This window comes from Acomys russatus, chromosome 17, assembly GCF_903995435.1.
Source record: "Acomys russatus chromosome 17, mAcoRus1.1, whole genome shotgun sequence".
Classification (NCBI taxonomy): Eukaryota; Metazoa; Chordata; class Mammalia; order Rodentia; family Muridae; genus Acomys; species Acomys russatus.
The window spans coordinates 11,000,634-11,020,355 of record NC_067153.1 but is presented as its reverse complement, the minus strand read 5'-3'; the positions used below and the strand labels follow the sequence as shown (position 1 = coordinate 11,020,355).

Sequence of the window (19,722 nt, the reverse complement as noted above, 5' to 3'; positions counted from 1 at the left end):
TCAAAGACAAGTAAAGTGAAAATGTTTGCCAGGCAAAATCCAGAATCATAAAATTAATTATTGCTATTATAGTAAGAGGTCTACATGAAGAATTCATCCATGCTTAAATAGCCACATAGCTCTATTCATTACAAATAAAATTAATTCATTATATTACTGAAGTGAAAGAAGAAATCATGAATAATTCAGGCTTCACATTTTGTGTCTACCACTAGATATAAGAAAAACTTCCATGGCAAGATTTTACAGGCTAGATTTAGAAGCTTGAAGTATATATAAAATAACTCAACATACCATCCAGGGCTGAGATTGTAGGTGTCTGTCCAATGTACACTGCATCTACATAGATGGGCTGGGATCCTGATGATTTTTGTAAGCTAATCCTTTGTAGAGAAAAACTTACCCCAGTATATTTGGCTTGTAAAAAATCTAGAAGATCTATGCAAGTGTAGGTCCACCTGAAATATGTTTAAAAATTTAATTTTCATGTTGTAACTAATATAATATAATATAATATAATATAAAACATAAAACATAAATGGCACTACAATTTAAAGCACAGTGAGCTGGAGAGATGGTTCTATCTAGAAAGTGCAATGGGATCAGAACTCAGAGAACCGAGACAGGAGACACTCTGGAGCTCATGCGTATAATAATGTCTAGCCCAGTTGGAGAGCTCCAAGCTCACTTTAAGACTCTGTCTCAGACTTTAAACCCCTACCCAGATCTAGCCAATGGTCAGAACATTCTCCACAGTTGAGTGGAGAGTGGGAAATGACTTTCTGACGTATTCTGGTGCCTCACATTTGACCATGTCCCCTGGAGGGGGAGACCTGATGGCACTCAGAGGAAGGACAGCAGGTTACCAAGAAGAGACTTGATACCCTATGAGCATATACAGGGGGAGGAAATCCCCCTCAGGAACAGTCATAGGGGAGGGGAATAATGGGAAAATGGGAGGGAGGGAAGAATGGGAGGGTACAAGGGATGGGATAACCATTGAGATGTAACAAGAATAAATTAATAAAAAAAATTAAAAAAAAAAGACTGTCTCAGAAATGACAAGATGTGATGGGGATTGATTTACATTTAGAATTTTGGAATCACCAAGATAGAAAAGATGTTTTCTTCAAGGCTGTCAAATACCAAATAGCCAAAACACTAAGAATGTAACATTTATTTAGTTCCTGGTTGTGTCATGGTTTTTCTTGCTATAGGTATTTTATTGCCTATATGTGTAAATATATAAAAGTATATGTAAAAAATAAATATATAAAATAAATAAATAAATGAATAAATAAAATAATAATAAGGTGAGAAGGTACTAACAATTGCATCCAATGTTAACCTTTTCTGTTTACATACATGTGCACACTTGCACACATGTTCTTGGGCATAGGTACATACATATATGAAGAAACACTACCCTTTAAATTTAATAGAACAAAATATTTCACTGTTAGTGAAAAATTAATGTTGTATACATACAGAGGTTTTCTTTGTAGCCTTGGCATTGTCTATAGGGATGCAAAAAGACTTTCTACCATGATATGTAGGAAGCTAAAAAACATAATTGGTATAGAGCACAATAATGAAGACATGATATAGTAAAATCAACTATTATGTTAAATATGTAGGAAGTCGAATAGAAAGTTCTGGTTCCAATTTTAGTAGAAATACTAGGAGTTTTTTCTCCTAGTATCTAATATAGCCTATATGTTTAGCATATGTAGCCTTTATTAAACTGAGACATGTTTCTTCTACTACTGAACTCTTTGGGGCGTTTTAATAGGAAGAGATTTGCGATTATGTCAAAAGTCTTTTCTGCATCTATTGTAAGTTTTTGTGATTTCTATTCTTTAATCTATTCATGTGGTGCACTGTGTTTACTGATTTCCATATGTTGAGTTGTTCTTTTACCTCTGGAATGAAGCCAACTTGACCATGGTGAGCAAAAGAAATAAGGCCATGTTTATATTACAAATATTGCAGTATAACTTGCTTTGAATCCATAATGTGTCTTACTTATTTCCAGAAGCAAAGTTATATTCAAATTGCATGTCGGCACTTCTAATGATCTTGCCACTGTCTTGATACTTGAACTTCAGACCAATGTAGTTGGCCAAAGATCCTTTGTATGCAAAACACAACTACATATAAAAATATGAAAGAGGTCATTAACAATATTTTGCAATTACTTTGTATTATAACAATTCAAATGAGTGCAATACAAATCTACATAAGTTTATTGAACATTGTTATATAAAGTATACCAGAACATCAAAAAAAAAAAACAAAAAAAACCCAAACAAAAACAAAAACAAAAAAAAAAACCCAAATAGGCTTTGACCAGTTAGATGTCATATTATTGTGCATTTGAATGTGATTTTCTTTAAAAATTATATAATAATTCACTCTATCAGAGTGAGTTATCTAAATTCCAATTAAAATTTATGAAAACATGAACTCTGGTGCTCCATATTTGACCACCTTCCCATGGAGAGGAGGCGTGGTGGCACTCAAAGAAAGAATAAGCAGGCTACCAAGATGAGACTTGATAGTCTATGACCATATAGTGGGGGAGGAGGTCCCTCTTGGTCACAGACCTAGGGGAGGGGAATAGGGTGAAAGCAGAAGGGAGGGAGGAATGGGAGGATACAAGTCATGGGAAAACAATTGAGTTGTAACCTGAATAAATTAGTGAAATAATAAAAAATTTATGAAAATAATTTTTCTGAAATCATAAGAGAAGGTATGAATGTGACTGTTTATTTCCTTATTACTATTGCTCTCTCTTCCGCTCTCCCTCTTCTTTTTTTCCCCTGAGAATCCCTAGGAGAAAGATCACAGAACTAGAATATAAATCATTAGTCCTGTCCAAGATGACAGGACTCAAAATGTCAAGCAGTTTTCCTAGTCTTAAATTTTCATGAAATTTTATTAGCAGTGCATTTTCCAGATTCAGTTAGCATATAGATTTCACAGGCTCACCTGGTTATAAGGAAATAATAAAATGTCTCCATATGGTAATTTGTTTGCCTTAACATCTGCTGAGTCAAAAAGAACAGCTGGGTTTTTCAGGGAGTAACGGCCACAGTAAGCATCCGTCTCGGCCGTCTTCTGCCCTCTATTAATATGTTCCTGTAGAAATAACAATACTTCAGGTGAAAACATGATTTATTGTCTTGACTTTCTCCCAAAATTTCCAGCTAAGTTATTCAATGTCCCACTCTAATCTCATTGTTTCTTTTGTACTTTAACTTATAACGATCTCTCCTATCTATGAAATTAAAAAATTTTTAAAATTTAAATAATTTATTCAGATTACATCTCAATTGTTATTCCCTCACTTGTATCTTCCCGTTCCCCCCTCCCTCCCTCTTTCACCCTACTCCCCTCCCCTAGGTCCGTGACATAAGGGGAACCTCCTCCCCCACCATATGATCACAGCCTGTCTGTCCTCTTCCTGGTAGCCTGCTTACCCTTCCTCTGAGTGCCACCAGGCCTCCCCACCAAGGGGAAGTGGTCAAATAGGGGGCACCAGAGTTCATGTCGGAGTCAGTCGCTGCTCTCCACACAACTTTGGAGAACGTGCTGTCCATTGGCTAGATCTGAATAGGGATGAAATTCTTTATACATTCATTACAATCCCTAATCATACGATTCATTCTGCTGATGTGTGACTGCTTCCCAAATCCCACCATCTTTTCTGATACCACAAGCTCACTAAAAATATTAATTCATTTTCCATGAATGTTTGTTTCATAATTACCCTGTACCAGGTTTTTGTTTATTTTAATTTTATTTTTCATAATTCAAGTGATGAAAGACCCTATCCTTATATGAAGAGGGTAACACTTTGGGACAAAAGAGCTAAGGATTATGTTAATCTCCATGAAAGGCATCTAATTCACGTAGAAGCAACTCCACCTGAAGAACAGATGAGTTGCCTCTAAAGATAAACAGGAATTGTTCAAATCAGAGAAAGGATCAACAGACGTCGGAGGGTAAAAATAATCAGCGTGAAACATCAAAGACAGAAGGAGTGTGGTGTTGGAAAATGCAAACGGTTGACGTTAAGCAGAGCACAGAAAAGCTCTGCTTAGGATGGAGATGGGAGATGCCATAGTGGAAGAAAGGAGTGGAGTCTAATCCTCACTGTCATATGACTACATTCAGATACATATACATGCATTAAATTGGGAAGGCTGCAATTAAGCTGAACATTTCCCACTTTATCTCTAATAAATCTGCTAATGCAAAGTGATTCATAGTTATTTCTAGAGTATTGATCTAATTTAACTACCTAGACCCTATGCTTTATCTTTATGTATGTGTGTGTATGCATGAAAAATACCTAGACCCTATGTTTTATCTTTGTGTGTGTGTGTTCTCCTGCATGAATGATTTGTGTACATGCATGTTTATGTGTGAGGTGTACATGTGTCACGGCATATATTTAGAGGTCAGTCCAAACCTTCTACCTTCTTTGGGCCAGGGTCTCTTGTTTGATGTTGCATACGCAGGCTAGCTGGCTGTGAGTTTCTGGGGATTCTCATATCCTACGTCCAATCTCACCATACAAGCACTGGGATTATGGAAACTCGTCACCACATCTGGCTTTCCCTGGGGTCTGGGCACACGACCTCCAGTCCTCACATCTGGACACATGTTTTGTTCACTGACCCCTCTCCCCATGCCTGCGTTTCATATACTTGGAGGGCCACTTGGAAAGAGCGCACATCCAGCTCCCTCAAGTATTCAGAATAGAAATTAGAATATATTTTAAATATTTTCCTCTGTATAGCAAACAAAAATTTTATATCTCATCAAGACACAAATAAGAACTAAGTAGGCATAGCAAAAAGCAAGAAAAAGAGTTTACTGGACAACTTGTTCCCATACAAATTATATGGTCTGAAGCCCGTGATGAAGGGAACGTATTCTTCAGTCATGTGAAGAATACACATTAACACAGTCCCAAAGTTCTCATCTTTACCCGTTTTGTTCACTGCCTACTTATCAGTTAAATTCCTGCAAGACGGAAGCACTGTTTTCACAGATGACTCATCTTAGGGTCAGAGAAGATGCTAGACTGAGCCTTGCCAGCAAATCTATAACGAAATTAACGTTTGCAGTTCGACTTAAAATTAGCACTAACAACTAATGCTAGTTCAAGAGAAGAAAAAAAAAATCTCAAAACACTTATGGGAAGTATTTTTTCCCAGTTCCTTTCAAGGTTCACTAAACACTACACACCAGTTCAAAATCAGTTTCGTAGTCTCTGAAGTATTTCACTAGAAATCCTTCTTCCTGATGCACGATTTCTGGTGGACACTTGGCGCTCACCATCTCTTCCACAGCCACCTGAAACTAAATGAACAATATTGCTTTAGTGGCTTCTTTCTAATGAACTTAGGGTATTGATAACTCTAATGTTAATTTGAGTAGTTACTTCTCTCTCAGATTATGTTCATGAGATAATCTCCATTTGAACTATAATTAGGATACTTTTATATATAATTTTGTAGGAATTTCCAAGTTAATATGTGATTGTTTTAGTGTCCACTGATATTATCAAGAATTTTTTTAGGATAAGTATGTCCAGTTGGCTATTATTATCTTAGTTTTTAATATAATGCAGGCATTTTATTAAATAGTGTTTTAAGAAGAACAAAAAAAAATGAAATGAGCAATTATCCAGTTAGATATATTCCAAATAAATTGTTTCCCCAATAAATAAAAAATTAACTAGGAAAAAACTTATATGCTCAAATGTATTCTATTTTTCAAAAGAACAGATCAAACACTGTAAGCCTAAACTTTGGATTATATAGGAATGATCATGCACTCATGAGCCCTAAAACTTTCACTTCTGTTTGTCTAGCAAAGCACAGGAAATGATTGTTGCTTGGGAATTAAAAGCTTAAGGCAATGCATAATATTTAATCCCCAAACAAATATTAATTGAAAGTCACTGTACAAATAGTTTCCAAGACTAAGTAACCCACAAGCATGCTTTGTTTAAAAACAACCCCCACTCTGCCCCTACGCAGCATAATAGGTCATGTTGACATGGATCAAAGAATTCCTTCCTTATTTTCTCAGTCTTTGTCATATTTTCCCCCTTCTTTGCATACAATTAATTGGACAAGACAGTAACAGAATGTATCGCATCTACTTGAAGTATTATTTATATAAGATAGGTTTCTTTTTAATAAAATAATGAAGGATTTAAGTTTTATAACAAAGTCTTTGCTGTACTCCCTTTATTTTTTTTATTGCACACAACAAAAATTTGGATTTGTGGTGAGAGGGAACATTGGGGAGAGTAAGGGTATAAATGCTCCCCACCAAAGCATAGAATGGTGGTGACAGATTTGAGATTCTTTGTCCAGAAAGATGGGAGATCACACTAGATTGTGTCTGCGCGTGTGTGAAACAGAAGCACTTGTGATACACATCTCATTAAGTTCAGCAAAGTGATTTTCACTGACGTCCTGAAGCAATGTCCTTTCACATCTGTCTAATAAACGGCCAGTGGGAACAGTAAAAGGATCTGGAAGAAATACCCTGTGGAATGTTCCTGGAGCATACCTCAGCTTCCGATGACTCTGCGGCAAGGGGCTTGGAAGCAATCCCATCCCAGTTTAACGTGAACGTCTCCAAACTGGGTTGTCCTCTGGTTTGTTCTGTGATATTCACTGAGATGTTGTTCCCTCCAAATACTTCATAACCAAGCAGATCAAAGTCCCCTGCACGAGGTATCGAATAGAAATTTAAAATGATAATTAACATGACACCTATGCATCTAAAAAAAGCCATTCGACTGTAACCAAATTGATAGTATTTGGAGTTCTATTAACATAAAAGAAGCAGGAATGGAAAAGATGCAGAGTGTTTCGGCAGAGCAGGTTTATTCACAGCAGAAACAGCCAAATAATATTTCATTCATTTAAATGCTATTTACCGGTAAAGAGGAAACATTATAAGAAAAGCAAGTTACAATTAAATCAGGCAGTAAGGGGACTAATTTAGTCCTTTTTAGATGTAAATATTTACTACAGACACCTGCTATTTCTGTTGTCTATCAATAGGGTATAAAGTCAATTCCCAATAACAGCTTCCATTCAAAGGTGTGTGCATAAGATGGCACTTTGCAACCAAGTAAGGCCTTGAACTCCACTGCCTCTCTCTATGGGGTACAGTCTTGTAATACACCCTGTTAGGATTTGCCATGGGTTTGTTAAGGCCTCTGCTAAAGCTTCAAAGTTTCTCTGTCATCTATAATACAAGCGAAACACAAGCTTACCTCTAGTTGACACAAAGGTTATTGTGTAGATAAAGCTCTGGAGATCCCTCCTGCTGGTCACTCGAACTGAATCTGGTTTTATAGACCAAAGATCATTTAGAGCCGACTGCAACATGAAGTCAGATGCATCAGCTGGCAGCCAGACTTTGGACAAAATTAAAAAAAAAAAAAAAGGAAAACAGAAGAATTGAAATCTTCCTAGGCTATTGCAGCCCAAACTGCTGTCTTGTACTTAAATTTATTCTTGGTCACATTAAAGTTAACAAGCAGAAAACTGATCCAGGATAGTAATGTTAACTGATTGGTTAGTAATGTCTTTGACAGTAGGGAACCATATTGTATTTAAATATTCCATTATAGTAAGTACTGCATGCACTAATTGATATTTTTTACTTAAGACAACAAAAATAATTGTCCAGGATTATTCATTGTTTAGGATTTATTAATACAGAAATGTGTTATCGACCGACAAATTAGTATTTTGTAAATGTATTACCAAGACAAACTGAAGGGATATTTATTCTCTGTAATGATAAATTTGATTCCTATTTTCTGAATTTATATCTGTGAGTCATATGCATGTAAGTATGCATATGCTTTACATGTAAATGTATTATTAAATTATAAATAAATGCAATGGTATAAGCATAATCTCAGTAGGGTTCTTTCTCCTTTGTCTACCTGCAACTAAAGCTATAGTTTCTAAATTACCAGTGTGCTAGAGTGAATGCTTTATACCTATGTTTATACATAAAGGCAGATATTTCTCTTGCTACTGTTGCTTACCAGTCTTTTCCATGTTGTAGTTGAATCTGTATTGGGAAAGTGAACATGAGTTAGCCCCCACACATGGGCTGGTTACTATGACCTGCTGGACTTCATGAGTCGCACCAGTTGTCTCCCAGTTTTCCAATGTTATAACCTATTTTCCAAATAAATACAACTTAATGTACAGACATAAACGAAATTTAAATATTTGTAACTCAGTGCCTCTCCAGCGTTCTGTGTTAATGTAAATGATATTTTACAAGACGCTTATATGAGTTTTATGAAATAAAAGCCTGAAGGTTATAACAGATATGAAACCCAAAAAGTACAAAATTACATTTCCCTAACTCACTCAATGTGCTAACCAAGCGGACCTGGTCCTCATACATTCACTGCTTTAAGGGATAAGGAGTGAGGCCAGGACCTCACAGATGGCAGGCAAATATTCTAACAACAATCCTCAATACTAGACACTGACTTTCAGTAAAGTGGATCTATCAACATGGCAAACCTGCACTTCTGGGATGACTGTTGACTGAGACTTGATGACTTGTTCTTCGTTTATGGCATCTCCTGACTGCTGTTCAGTAAAGGCATTTTTATACTGGTACAGCCCAACATCAACAAAAGCACTCAGTCTGTACTCTTGAAGCAAGATCTCAATGTAATATCTGAGAAATAGAGCAAGGAAGGTAAATATTTTCCCCCAAACGTATGCCATCGAATCTTTAAAAAAAAAAAAAAAAAGAATAAAAGCCAATAATGTAAATAAAAGTTATTAAACTAAGATAGTGCATAGACACAATTTTTTTGTTTGTTTTTTGTTTTTTGAGACAGGGTTTCTCTGTGTAGCCATGGCTCTCCTAGACTCACTTTGTAGACCAGGCTGGCCTCGAACTCACAGTGATCCACCTGCCTCTACCTCCCAAGTGCTGGGTTAAAGGTGTGCACCACCATGCCCGGCTTGTATAGACACAATTAACTCAAGGTTTTATCATAATATTTTCTTAAACAAAATTAGCTATGTAAGGTATGTATACATTCTCAAAAGGGTGTTCCCGTTCAGATTAGCCAATAGATATTTACCACAGAAGGTACTGGCCCCAGGCCTTAAGGAGCCGAAACAAAATGATGGCGCTGACTGACACAACACCTTCCTGGAACACAACACTGAGGGTGGGAGGAGGGTAAACGAAGAAGCTTAGAGCTCCAGAGAGAACAGCAACTAGGTACACTTATTATACGCCACTGCTCAGGGGATGTATGAGTTGGAGGTAGAAAGTTCTTGATGTGCTTTGGATCCTTAAGCGTTCCCCAAAAGGTCAAATGATAAAGGTTTGGTGGAGAGCCTAGGGCTCCCTTAGGGTAATGAAACCTTAACAAGGGGAGCCAACTAGAAAGAAGTCTTTGAGGACATATGCTAGAGAAAGACACACTGAGTCTCTTCTGTTTCATTCCCATCTCTAGCTTTTCCTTCCTGGCTACAGCGAGGTGACTAGGCTTCCTCCACCCATTGTACATGTCCTGCCATGATATGCTGCTGGGCCAGCAACAGGGCCTAGGAGTCATGAGCTAAGACATCTGAAACCACAAGACCATATCAAATGTCCTTCTAATTTAAACTTAACTGCCTTAGTTTAATGTCAGTATTCTCAAAAACACAGAACAGAATTTAACAAAAATTATAAAAAATAAAAAATTATAAATACAGGACACTTAACCTAGGGCTTTGTGGGCACGTGGCAAAACTTGCTACAGAGAACAATGCTCCCAAACTTCTGAGAATGATTCATTCTCTAAATTAAGCCAATAGACCATTGTGTAGACCAAAATAAGTAAGTAAGTAAATAAATAAATAAACAGATAAATAAATAAGTGATTTAAAATAGGGTTACATTTTAAATGACACATAGTAACTTAAATACAAGAAAAAAAAAACCACCCTTACTCTTTTCCTTTCTGAAGATGAATTTCATCTGACTTTTGTGTTGAATTTGAAAAATAACTGTTGGCATTTGCAGAGTAATATGCGATCCTCACCTTATTCCAGAGAGAGAGAAGAAAATTTTAAAATAAAACTCTTCAATAATTATCATTTATCACTACTTCAATTTTAGAAATTTTATCAACAGGAAAATGTGAAAAATATGTATTTTTCTTCTAAGATCTGTTATTCATAGCAACCTGAGCTTTTTTAAAAAAAAGTGTCAAATCTTTATTTGTTCCATCCTTTACTGACACCAATATCACCACCCAAGTCTCGGCACAGTTTCAGCCTTTCCAGTAGTAGAATTACAGTAGAAAATAGCAAAGATACAAAGTCAAGGTGGAGTTATTATTATTAATATTAAATGAATGGGATTTTGTTATAAAAACAAAACTCTTAAAGTTTAAGTTACTTAATTGTATGTACACTTGAAAGTCTTAAATGCATAGGAAAGTTGAAGGACCTTAGGCTTTCTTTATTCTCTTCAGTAAGCGTGTGGACCAGCTATAGAGCATTAGAATTCACCAACTGCAAGTAACAGTCTAAGCCTATGTAGCCAGTATAGGAAAACATCTTGTCAAATAAATTGAGTACTAAAGTGTGATTTTTAAATGTTTATTTATTATTTTTACTTTGTTATTTGTTTGTTTTTCTAGACAGGGTTTCTCTTTGTACCCCTGGCTGTCCTAGAACTCGCTTAGTAGACCAAGCTGACCTCAAACTCAGAAATTCTCTTGCCGCTGCCTCCTGATGCTGGCATTCTGGGCATGCACCAGCATGGCTAGCTTATTTTCCCATTCTTAAAACTGTCTTTAGAGAATGACTCAAAACATAAAACTTCAAATGAATACCGGTACTCAATAGAGGATTTATCCATGTCATAAAAAACAGAAGTCAGTTTAAAAGTCATTGGTAGCGAGACACATGATGGGGTAGCATGGTCGGTAATTTTAAATGCCAATAAACAGCAATCGTACTCACCACATAATGCTGATACAGAACAAAAGGTGACTATAGAATTGGATTTATGATTCCAGCTATGCAAAAACTCAAATATAGATTATAGCATTAGGACAGACCTTCACCTCATAACTGAGCAAATGTAATAAGATTTAAAAATTCTTAAATTTCCCTTATTTTAGTTATATTTCTTTATGACAGAGAAAACCTCCAGTTTTGGTGTGTATGTCTTTCTGTATCTCTGTCTCTGTCTGTCTCTCTGTCTGTCTCTGTCTGTCTATCTGTCTCAGTCTCTGTCTCTCTCTCTGTCAAATGCCTACTAAAACTTCACATTTTTGTTAAAATAACAAAGACCCAATCTCAGGAAATCTTTAATATATTTACTGATTTTGATTAGAATAAGTGACACACGTCAAGGAGATCATCACAGTGTTTATATGCTATCCAATAGCATCTAACAGGTTCCTTACCTTGTCTTCTGTATGTCCAGTCTGGCTGAAATAAATAGCATAGCGGTCATCACCTCTGATATAAAATCTATAAACATCAGAATCTGGAGGCACCAAAAATCCACTGATACGAGCGACAAATGTGTCTTGTTCCATGGGCCAAACATAGGAAGCCGAATCTATCCAACCGGCACCCATGTACCCTGGGGTGTGCTCATTGTATTCAAGTATCTCTTCAAGGTGTGCTGGCCGGCTATTGTTCCAAACCTCAATCTTTAGGCCTCTTCCACCTAAAGATAACAGGAATAATGAAATTACTCATCAGGATCATGATGCAACGCCTCTCTGGCCCGTGTGGTGACAGTTGTTGAGGTTCTGTGTCAGTTGACATTTTTTACAGGAAGCACGTAAACAGTTACACAGACCCCACATGTGCCTGATCCCAAGGACAGAGTGCTACTGCAGCCACCCTCTGCGTTGACATTTTTTACCCATATTAGACATGGAATTAACAGTTTGGATGACACGCATTGTGAATTCTAGATACTTTATGCTTAATTTCGGTAGGTGAGATGACAACGCGTGGTGTACTATGTCGCTTAACTGTGTGACTGATGCTTTTCATGTCAAAGTCCCAAAGCTTCAAAATCCGGATGATTAGAGTACAAAAAACAAAAACAAAATACCCAAACAAACAAACAAACAAACAAACAAAAAAAACCCAAACCGAAACCAGACCAAAACAAAACAAAAACATTGATTCTGAGCCAAGATGTCATTTGCTTCTTGGGTAGAATCAAAGAGGAAATATTCTCCACAGGATGTAACCTCAAGTGTGAGATGAGCTCCAACTTAACCCGTTCCCAATCAGAAAGGATCTGTCAAATTCCTTCCCCCGCCCCCCCTAGAAATGTAGCACCATCAGGCCAATGACTTCCTTCAGCAGCCTTCAGTTTGTTTGCTTCTGTGAAAGAATAGCTAGTCCTCTACATTTGAATTTGCTGGGGGAAAAACTTGAGCAGGACAAAACCAGTCTTCTATGATGTCAAGTGTTTACTGATACTCAATGTTCCCTGGATCAGCAATCGTTAAATATGGAAAGTGTTTTGCAAAATAAGAACTTTTTCTTGATATTCAAAGCAAAGGAATCTAGGAGGTTACTAACGATAACCTTTTATACCACAAACACTAATGACACGATAAAGAATAGATGCTAATGTGTTCACAAGATATGCAATGGCTGCTACACACAGCCTTTCAAAGATGCAATACGAAGGGTAGCCATGCATGGCAGCTTCATAGTGCTGTCACGAGAAAGTCTGAAAAGATTTTTCAGTTGTATTTTTTTCTCTCAACTTTTATGACCAGATTCTTTTAGACCAGTAAGATTTAATCTTCTACATTTATAGTTTTGAACGCACAAAAAGTATTTTCAGTCTTTTTTAAAAAGAAAAAGCATTATTTAAAAATTTTGATACTATAATTTACAACATTTCTCCCTCCTCTTCCCTCAGAACCCTCCTATATGTCCCTTACCACTCTCCTTCAAATTCATGGCCTCCGTTTCATTAATTGTTACTGCATGCATGTAACATGTATATTCCTAATTAGACCCTGCTCAGTCTGCATAAAGTTACTTGTATGCATGTTTTCAGGGCTGACTTTTTATTATTAGATAACTATTTGGTATGCTCTTCCCTGGTGAAGCCAATTTCTCCCACTTTCAGCATTCCTTAGTTGCCTGTAGCTCTTTGTGTAGGGATGAGTCCTTGTGGGCTGCTAACATTTTCACATCAACTGTGCTTATATTCAATAACAACAATGGAATTTAAACAAGTGTGCCATTTCATCTTTTTCAATAAGGCATGGTATTTTACAAAAAGGAATTAGAATTTGGGATCAGTTTTTCTCCATTCATTCAGCTTCTGTGCAACTATTTTTTTTCAATATGGAATAACTTTTTTAAAAGGTGTACACCACCACATCTGTTTTTTTTTAAAAAAAGATTTATTTATTTAGTATGCAGTATTCTGCCAGCATGTAACACCTGCAGGTCAGAAGACAGCACCAGATTTCATGTTAGATGGTTGTGAGCCATCATGTGGTTGCTGGGAATTGAACTCAGGACCTTTGGAATAGCAGGCAGTGCTCTTAACCTCTGAGCCATCTCTACAGACCCCCTGCAACTATCTTAACACAAATATTTTCTTGGGGCTGCAGAGATGACTCAGTTGATAATGTACCTGTTATGAAAATATCTAGAAACCTAGAAAATGTAAACTGAGTAGCTTTCAGGAAATTTATTAAAATTCCTAAAGTTAAACTAATATTTTTTAAAAGATTTATTTATTTATTTATTAAGTAGATAATGCTCTGCCTGCATGTCCACCTGCAGGCCAGAAGAGGGCATTAGATCACTTTACAGATGGTTGTGAGCCACCATGTGGTTGCTGGGCTTTGAACTCAGGACCTCTGAAAGAACAGTCAGTGCTCTTAACCTCTGAGCCATCTCTCCAGCCCCTAAACTAATATTTTTGAGCTAAGAATCTATGTCAGTAATAAATTTTTCCTGCTGATACAGAAATTGCCATTGTCAGTTCCGGCACCTTACCTGGATATGTGCCTTTGAGGAGAGGTGGTTTGGGAGGAGTCTTGCAGTATATGTTATTTTCTGTGACATTCAAAATATCACAGACTTGACCTACACAAAAGCAAAATGTAGAACTTTTACAAACAGGCTTTAAAACACACCAGCCTGTCTTGAAATGCTTTAAAAAATTTAAATTAGATTTATTAATATTTTAGGTTTGTTTTGCCTTAGTGCCTATGTCTGTCTACCACATGCATGCTTGGTGCCTGGAAAGGTCAGGAAAGGGAACCAGAACCCTTGGAACTGGAGTTATGAGTGGCTGTAAGCCACCATTTAGGTGCTAGAAATTTAACCTGGGGCCACTGTGAGAGCATCCAGTGCTCTTAACCCCCGAACCATCTCGCTAGCCTTTGAAATGCCTTTTTTTTTTTTTTTTAAATAAAAAGGTTGATAATCAAATGGCAAAGCTAGAGCTATTAAGTCCTTCAGTAACTTTCCATCAGGCTCGTAAGTCACTAGCTTTTATACTTCCACAAAAGAAATTTGCTTCCTGGAAAAAATATCATAAATCTGAGGTAAAAAAATTCTTTATTTCAAAAAAATTCTTTATTTCTGAGAGAAAAAATGAAAGAAGACAAAACCACACCTAAGTATAGCATGCATCACTTTTGGGTCCAAAGGAAAGTCTTCAGTTGTGGTTTTTACTGAGATGTAAACATGAAAGAGGCTCAGATTGTGCGAAGTTAGGGGATTTGCAGCCTTCTTAGGTGAAAACTCAGTGCCTTAGTTCAAATTCTTCAGCAATTTATAAACGGTATTTTAACAGGTAGACGTCTTTGTAAATACACTTGCACTTGGCAGGCCCTGCCAAGTGCACTTTAGACCCTGACACGCACTTCACATAAGGCCAGGCCATGCTGAGCATTTTTGAAACAGCAGCCACAGCCTATAAAAAGTGAGGACAGTGAGAATAGGGAGGTTTGTGTTTGCCAAGTTTCATTTGGTAGCCTGGAATATTTAAATTTTGGAATCACCACTTGACAGACTCACACACCTATTTCTTTTTAAAAGGCAGCAAATAGGAGCCGGGAATATATGTGCCCAGTAGACAGGCAGGCATCTCTCCCTTGCCTATCAAGAAATGCGATGTCACTGCGACTCAGGAGGACCTCACTATTACATCAATCTAAGCCTCCTTGATAGCTGTGTGGTTCCTTCTCCCAAGAGAGATCCAGACAAGACAAATGACAGACATTTGTACCAGCAGAGAATCAAGCCCCATTTGCCTTTATAAGCGGGTAGCATTATAACTAATGCTGTTTCAAAGGCCAATGCCACCGGTAGTCACTGGTAATGCCTGAAGGGTACAAGAAAAAGTGTAAGATTATCCTATCACCAGATAACAACTAAAACCTCCCCATTATTAGCAAACGCATTGAAAGGCAGCTGCAGTTCAAGAAGGGCTTTTGAGAGAACAACCTGTTGGACGTTCTCAGCTGTGGTAAGGAATTGGAGGTGGCAACCAGGATGCTCTCCGGTGCCACACTTGGAACTCAAATTCCAGTCACTCAGGGTTGCAGGGATTGAGAAGAATAATAAGCTCCAGGGCCAAACATTTAGTGAAAATATCCGGCTTTAAACAGATGACAGCAACAGTGAGAAGGCAACATTCTATACAAATTACTGAAGAGCAGGCAGGATTTGCCCTCAGAAAGTTGTACAATACCTCCAACGAGAACCCTCACTGGCAGGTCGGTCTGATCAAAGAACCGCCCATCTATTGTCAACACGGTGCCACCTTGAGTGCTGCCTTTTGAAGGCGAAACCATAGTGATCTCTGAGGAAGGAAAGCACATTGTGTAAAATGTTGTAAGTATCACACATTAATCTAACCTGCTTCATTTTGCAAAGATCTCCGTGTATCCTAGTCAGCGTAGCTGACACGAGAACGCCTCAGGGCGCCTGAAGTGGACTGCAAATGAATGAACTCAGGCTTTCACGGATGCTGTCCAGCTAAAAGGCTGACGGCTCAGCTTTCACAGTCCTCTATTAGGCGTGGCTAGAGACCGGTACTAAAGAGATATTGGCACTCAGAAGGTTGAGTAAGCAGAGAAAGCCTGAGTTGAGCACAAACAGCTCCCAACGAATACAGGCAGAATTAAAGTAAAAGCACGTTTCTTCCCACAGGATGGCAAAGAACACTTATTTATAGAGCAACACGTTGGTTTGGTGGATGTTATTATGTAACTGTGTGAGCCTGGTGCTCAGTATTAGCCACGGCTGACCTTGAGCTCACTGCAAAGCTCCTGCCTCAGCCTTCTGAGTGCCAAGATGACAGGAGGAGCTGTGTTTAGCTTTGGACCAATATCCGATATTTTTCTCAAACGGTAAATACATTTGATTATGGTTGTAATTTTTTTGTACAGAAAAGGTTTAGCTATATTGTTAAGACAGCACAGTCTAAGACATATTGTTAATTGTTTTCATAAACACTGTTCTTCTTGTATTTACATATAATCTGTAATATTTAACATGATCAAATCAGTAGGTGTATAAAGTATTCCAATCTTAATTCTTGTTATTATCATATCATATTATTATTTTATCATTATTCTATATATTATTATTACATGTGAATTTTGCAGCAAATACATTTGAAAGACAAGTCAAGATTTTCACAGCCTATTGATTTGAATGCTTACACTGTCCCCCTACATTTTTTAATGTCCTTGAAATCTTAGCCTGTCCTTCAGGTACTCCTCACCTGGGGATAGCGACAGTTTTTCCAGAAGACTTGATATTTGCTTCTGACACTCTCTTGGGAGTAGTTTAACCTGAGCTTACTTCAAAATAATTAAATCAAATTAAAGTCTGCTAAGGGTTTTTGTGGACCACAGTGAGAGCACAAACTTGGGGATAGTGGCATGTGGTTGAAATTGAGAGATTTGCATCCCTGAACCAACAGTTAAGGTTGAAGGCAGGCAGTGTGTTTCAGCGCTTTCTCCGCTAGTGTGATGACTTTAGTTTTCAACCTTACACTAAGAATATCTTTGAGGGACTCCAGTTCTTTGTCAGGCCTTCAGTTACATGCTCCCTTGTGGTATTGTTCCTTTCCTAGCAGTACCTAAGAGTGTATGCACCTTACTGTCACGCCTATATGTGGTTGGATAAAACAAAGTGTACAACATCTCTCTCACACAAAGGTGAGGAAAATGTCACATACCTGCATATGTTTGAAACATAGAAATTTTATTGAGAGATGAAACGAAATATGTCATTTTCTCTGGGAAACTCCTGTTGAGAAAAAAGTAAAAGTTCTTTGTTTTAAAAATGACCTTTAATGAAGTGTTTGGTTATTTACTTTGGTTGCTACGGTGGGAGAAAGGATGGTACAGCCTGCAGATAGCGGGACAGAACCATTGGAGGAAGACAATAGAACATTCCACACCCTCATTGCTTGTAGGTTATGCAGGAGTATACATTTCTGAGAACTTGCTAAACTGTGTACTCCAAATATCAACCTTTTATTATATCAAAAAAATTTTAAAAATAAAGTTGACCTTAGGATGTTTTTTTAAAATGTATTAAAACAGAATCCAACAGGAAAACTCCATTGTATATAGATGAGCTACACACTGTCCCTTTGCCTAGCGTCTCCCCAATAACTGAGTTAAGAGTGCTCAATATATCTTGTCATCTGACCTTCACACAATCTGTGTAAGGGAGATGAAGATCAAAGAAACAACTTGGTCAAGGATACAAAGCCAGTAAGTGGCAGAACCACAGCCCGGGTCCCTTGAATCCAGAGCCCAGCTCCCAACTAGGAACTGCACAGTATCCCTAGACAGCCCCAGTGCTTTGTGTGACAGCAAAAACAGATGAGAGAAAGGTCTTATTCACTAGGTTTGAACCATCTTTTGGAAACACAGGGTTCTAGTATTTGCATATATATTTTTATACACATTTATAATTCCAAAACCTAGAAGGTTAAAAAGAAATGAAAAAAAAATCCTGAGAATTAATATTGCTATCATAGTTATTTCAATGAAGACATGAGTATAAGGGATTAAAGAATTCTAATAGTAATTGAAGAGCCCAATGCAATGATCATAGCCACTATACACTGAAACAGTCTCTAGGATAATACAAGTCTTGTGGAGACCAACAGGGAACTCTTCCATAACCCAGGCTTTACAATGTGCCCTTTCTACACTAAAGCATCCAGGAAAATACTCTATGTTAAATTAGTTACTTGAGAAGACCATCTTAATTTGTCTATTTTTATATCATAAGCTTTTCAGTTGATTCCAATGATCTGGAACCATGTCAGCACCAGTAACATCGTATTTGGCCAGACACTGCATCTCAACAATTAATGCTACTCCTGAAGTTAGCAGGAAAATTGACTCCTGAAATAAAATTTGAATGTAATTTGTTGTGGATGACACCGAGGTGATTTCTGCTAATTTACCGATAATGACTAAGCATTTCTCAATTAAGACAGCATTGTCTAAACCTTATCAGTTTGGAACAGCTGTCGTTTGAAGGTGGGGAAACTGAGCATCAAAGGTTGGGCATTCTGCGAGAGGAAGAATGGATGCCAACATGGTCTTTAATGATTTCATTTGATATGCAGGGCTGCTTCTGAAACTTGAAACATATGGATTTCATAACTTATAAAATGATTTACTATTTTTAATAATACCATGTAATTTTAAACTGAAAAATTTTATGTGGTAAATGTACTATTTTAATAATTACCTTAAATTCCTAAGACTATTTTATATAGAAACATATTTTTCAAAATTATGAGGCATCAATGTAAAAGACATTAGCCATAAGCGTTTTCTTCCTTTTTTCTTTTTTTCTCTTGTTAACTTGAGACAGTGTTTTGTTTTGAAGCCCTGGCTGTCTGGTATTCACTGTGTAGTCCTGGGTATCCTTGAATCTATAATAAATCTCTGGTACCAGCCTCTCAAGCACTGAGACTGCAGTGTTCACTGTCATGCCCAGCTAGTCATTAGCTCCCAAAAAGAATTAAAATGACATTATAAAGTCAGGACCACAGAATTCACATTTTAATGGAGCATTTTTTGTCAATATTATGTGTGAACCTGCAAGCTTTAGTAATTATTTTTTGAAACAGGGTCTCATTTTTTAGCAGACACCAGACTAGAACTCATTAAGCAGCACGCACTGGGTCTCAAACTTAGGACAGCACCGCTGTCTCAGCTTCTTGAGTGCAGAAAGTACAGGTCTGAGCCTTTCTGATCAGCCTTTGCTTGGTTGTTAAGTGGAGTCTGAGTCTGTTGCTGCAGGGGATTGATTAATGCCCAGTTGCGTTCAGCCTTGATCACTCAAACCATTTACCTAATGATAATTGCTTTTCTGAGAGATGTATGGTGGATTTGGCAATTAATACTTTTCATATAGACTCAGATGCAATAATTAATTTTATTTCATCTTAGAAAGAATGAGACTGAGGGCCTAAAGAACTCTATGTGCTTCTAGAAATCATTTAGGGTTCGGTAATTGGCCGGGCAGTGGTGGCTTATGCCTTTAATCCCAGCACTCAGGCCGTAGAGGCAGGCATATCACTGTGAGTTCGAGGCCAGCCTGGTCCACAAAGTGAGTCCAGGATAGTCCAGGCTACACA

General features: G+C 37.4%; 1 protein-coding gene across 1 annotated transcript in view; it reads right to left on the bottom strand.

Moving 5' to 3' along the window:
• Positions 1-19,722, bottom strand: part of Pkhd1l1 (PKHD1 like 1) — a 155,035-nt gene that overhangs the window by 112,032 nt on the left and 23,281 nt on the right. The window contains exons 10-22 of the mRNA XM_051159545.1: positions 17,290-17,360; positions 15,793-15,903; positions 14,088-14,177; positions 11,498-11,766; positions 10,029-10,120; positions 8,592-8,751; positions 8,099-8,234; positions 7,313-7,456; positions 6,598-6,755; positions 5,260-5,373; positions 2,992-3,141; positions 2,026-2,150; positions 295-458 (exon numbers count right to left, since the gene is read on the bottom strand). Coding sequence (XP_051015502.1) covers positions 295-458; positions 2,026-2,150; positions 2,992-3,141; positions 5,260-5,373; positions 6,598-6,755; positions 7,313-7,456; positions 8,099-8,234; positions 8,592-8,751; positions 10,029-10,120; positions 11,498-11,766; positions 14,088-14,177; positions 15,793-15,903; positions 17,290-17,360 — 1,784 coding nt within the window. The remainder of the gene's footprint in view (positions 1-294; positions 459-2,025; positions 2,151-2,991; positions 3,142-5,259; positions 5,374-6,597; positions 6,756-7,312; positions 7,457-8,098; positions 8,235-8,591; positions 8,752-10,028; positions 10,121-11,497; positions 11,767-14,087; positions 14,178-15,792; positions 15,904-17,289; positions 17,361-19,722) is intronic.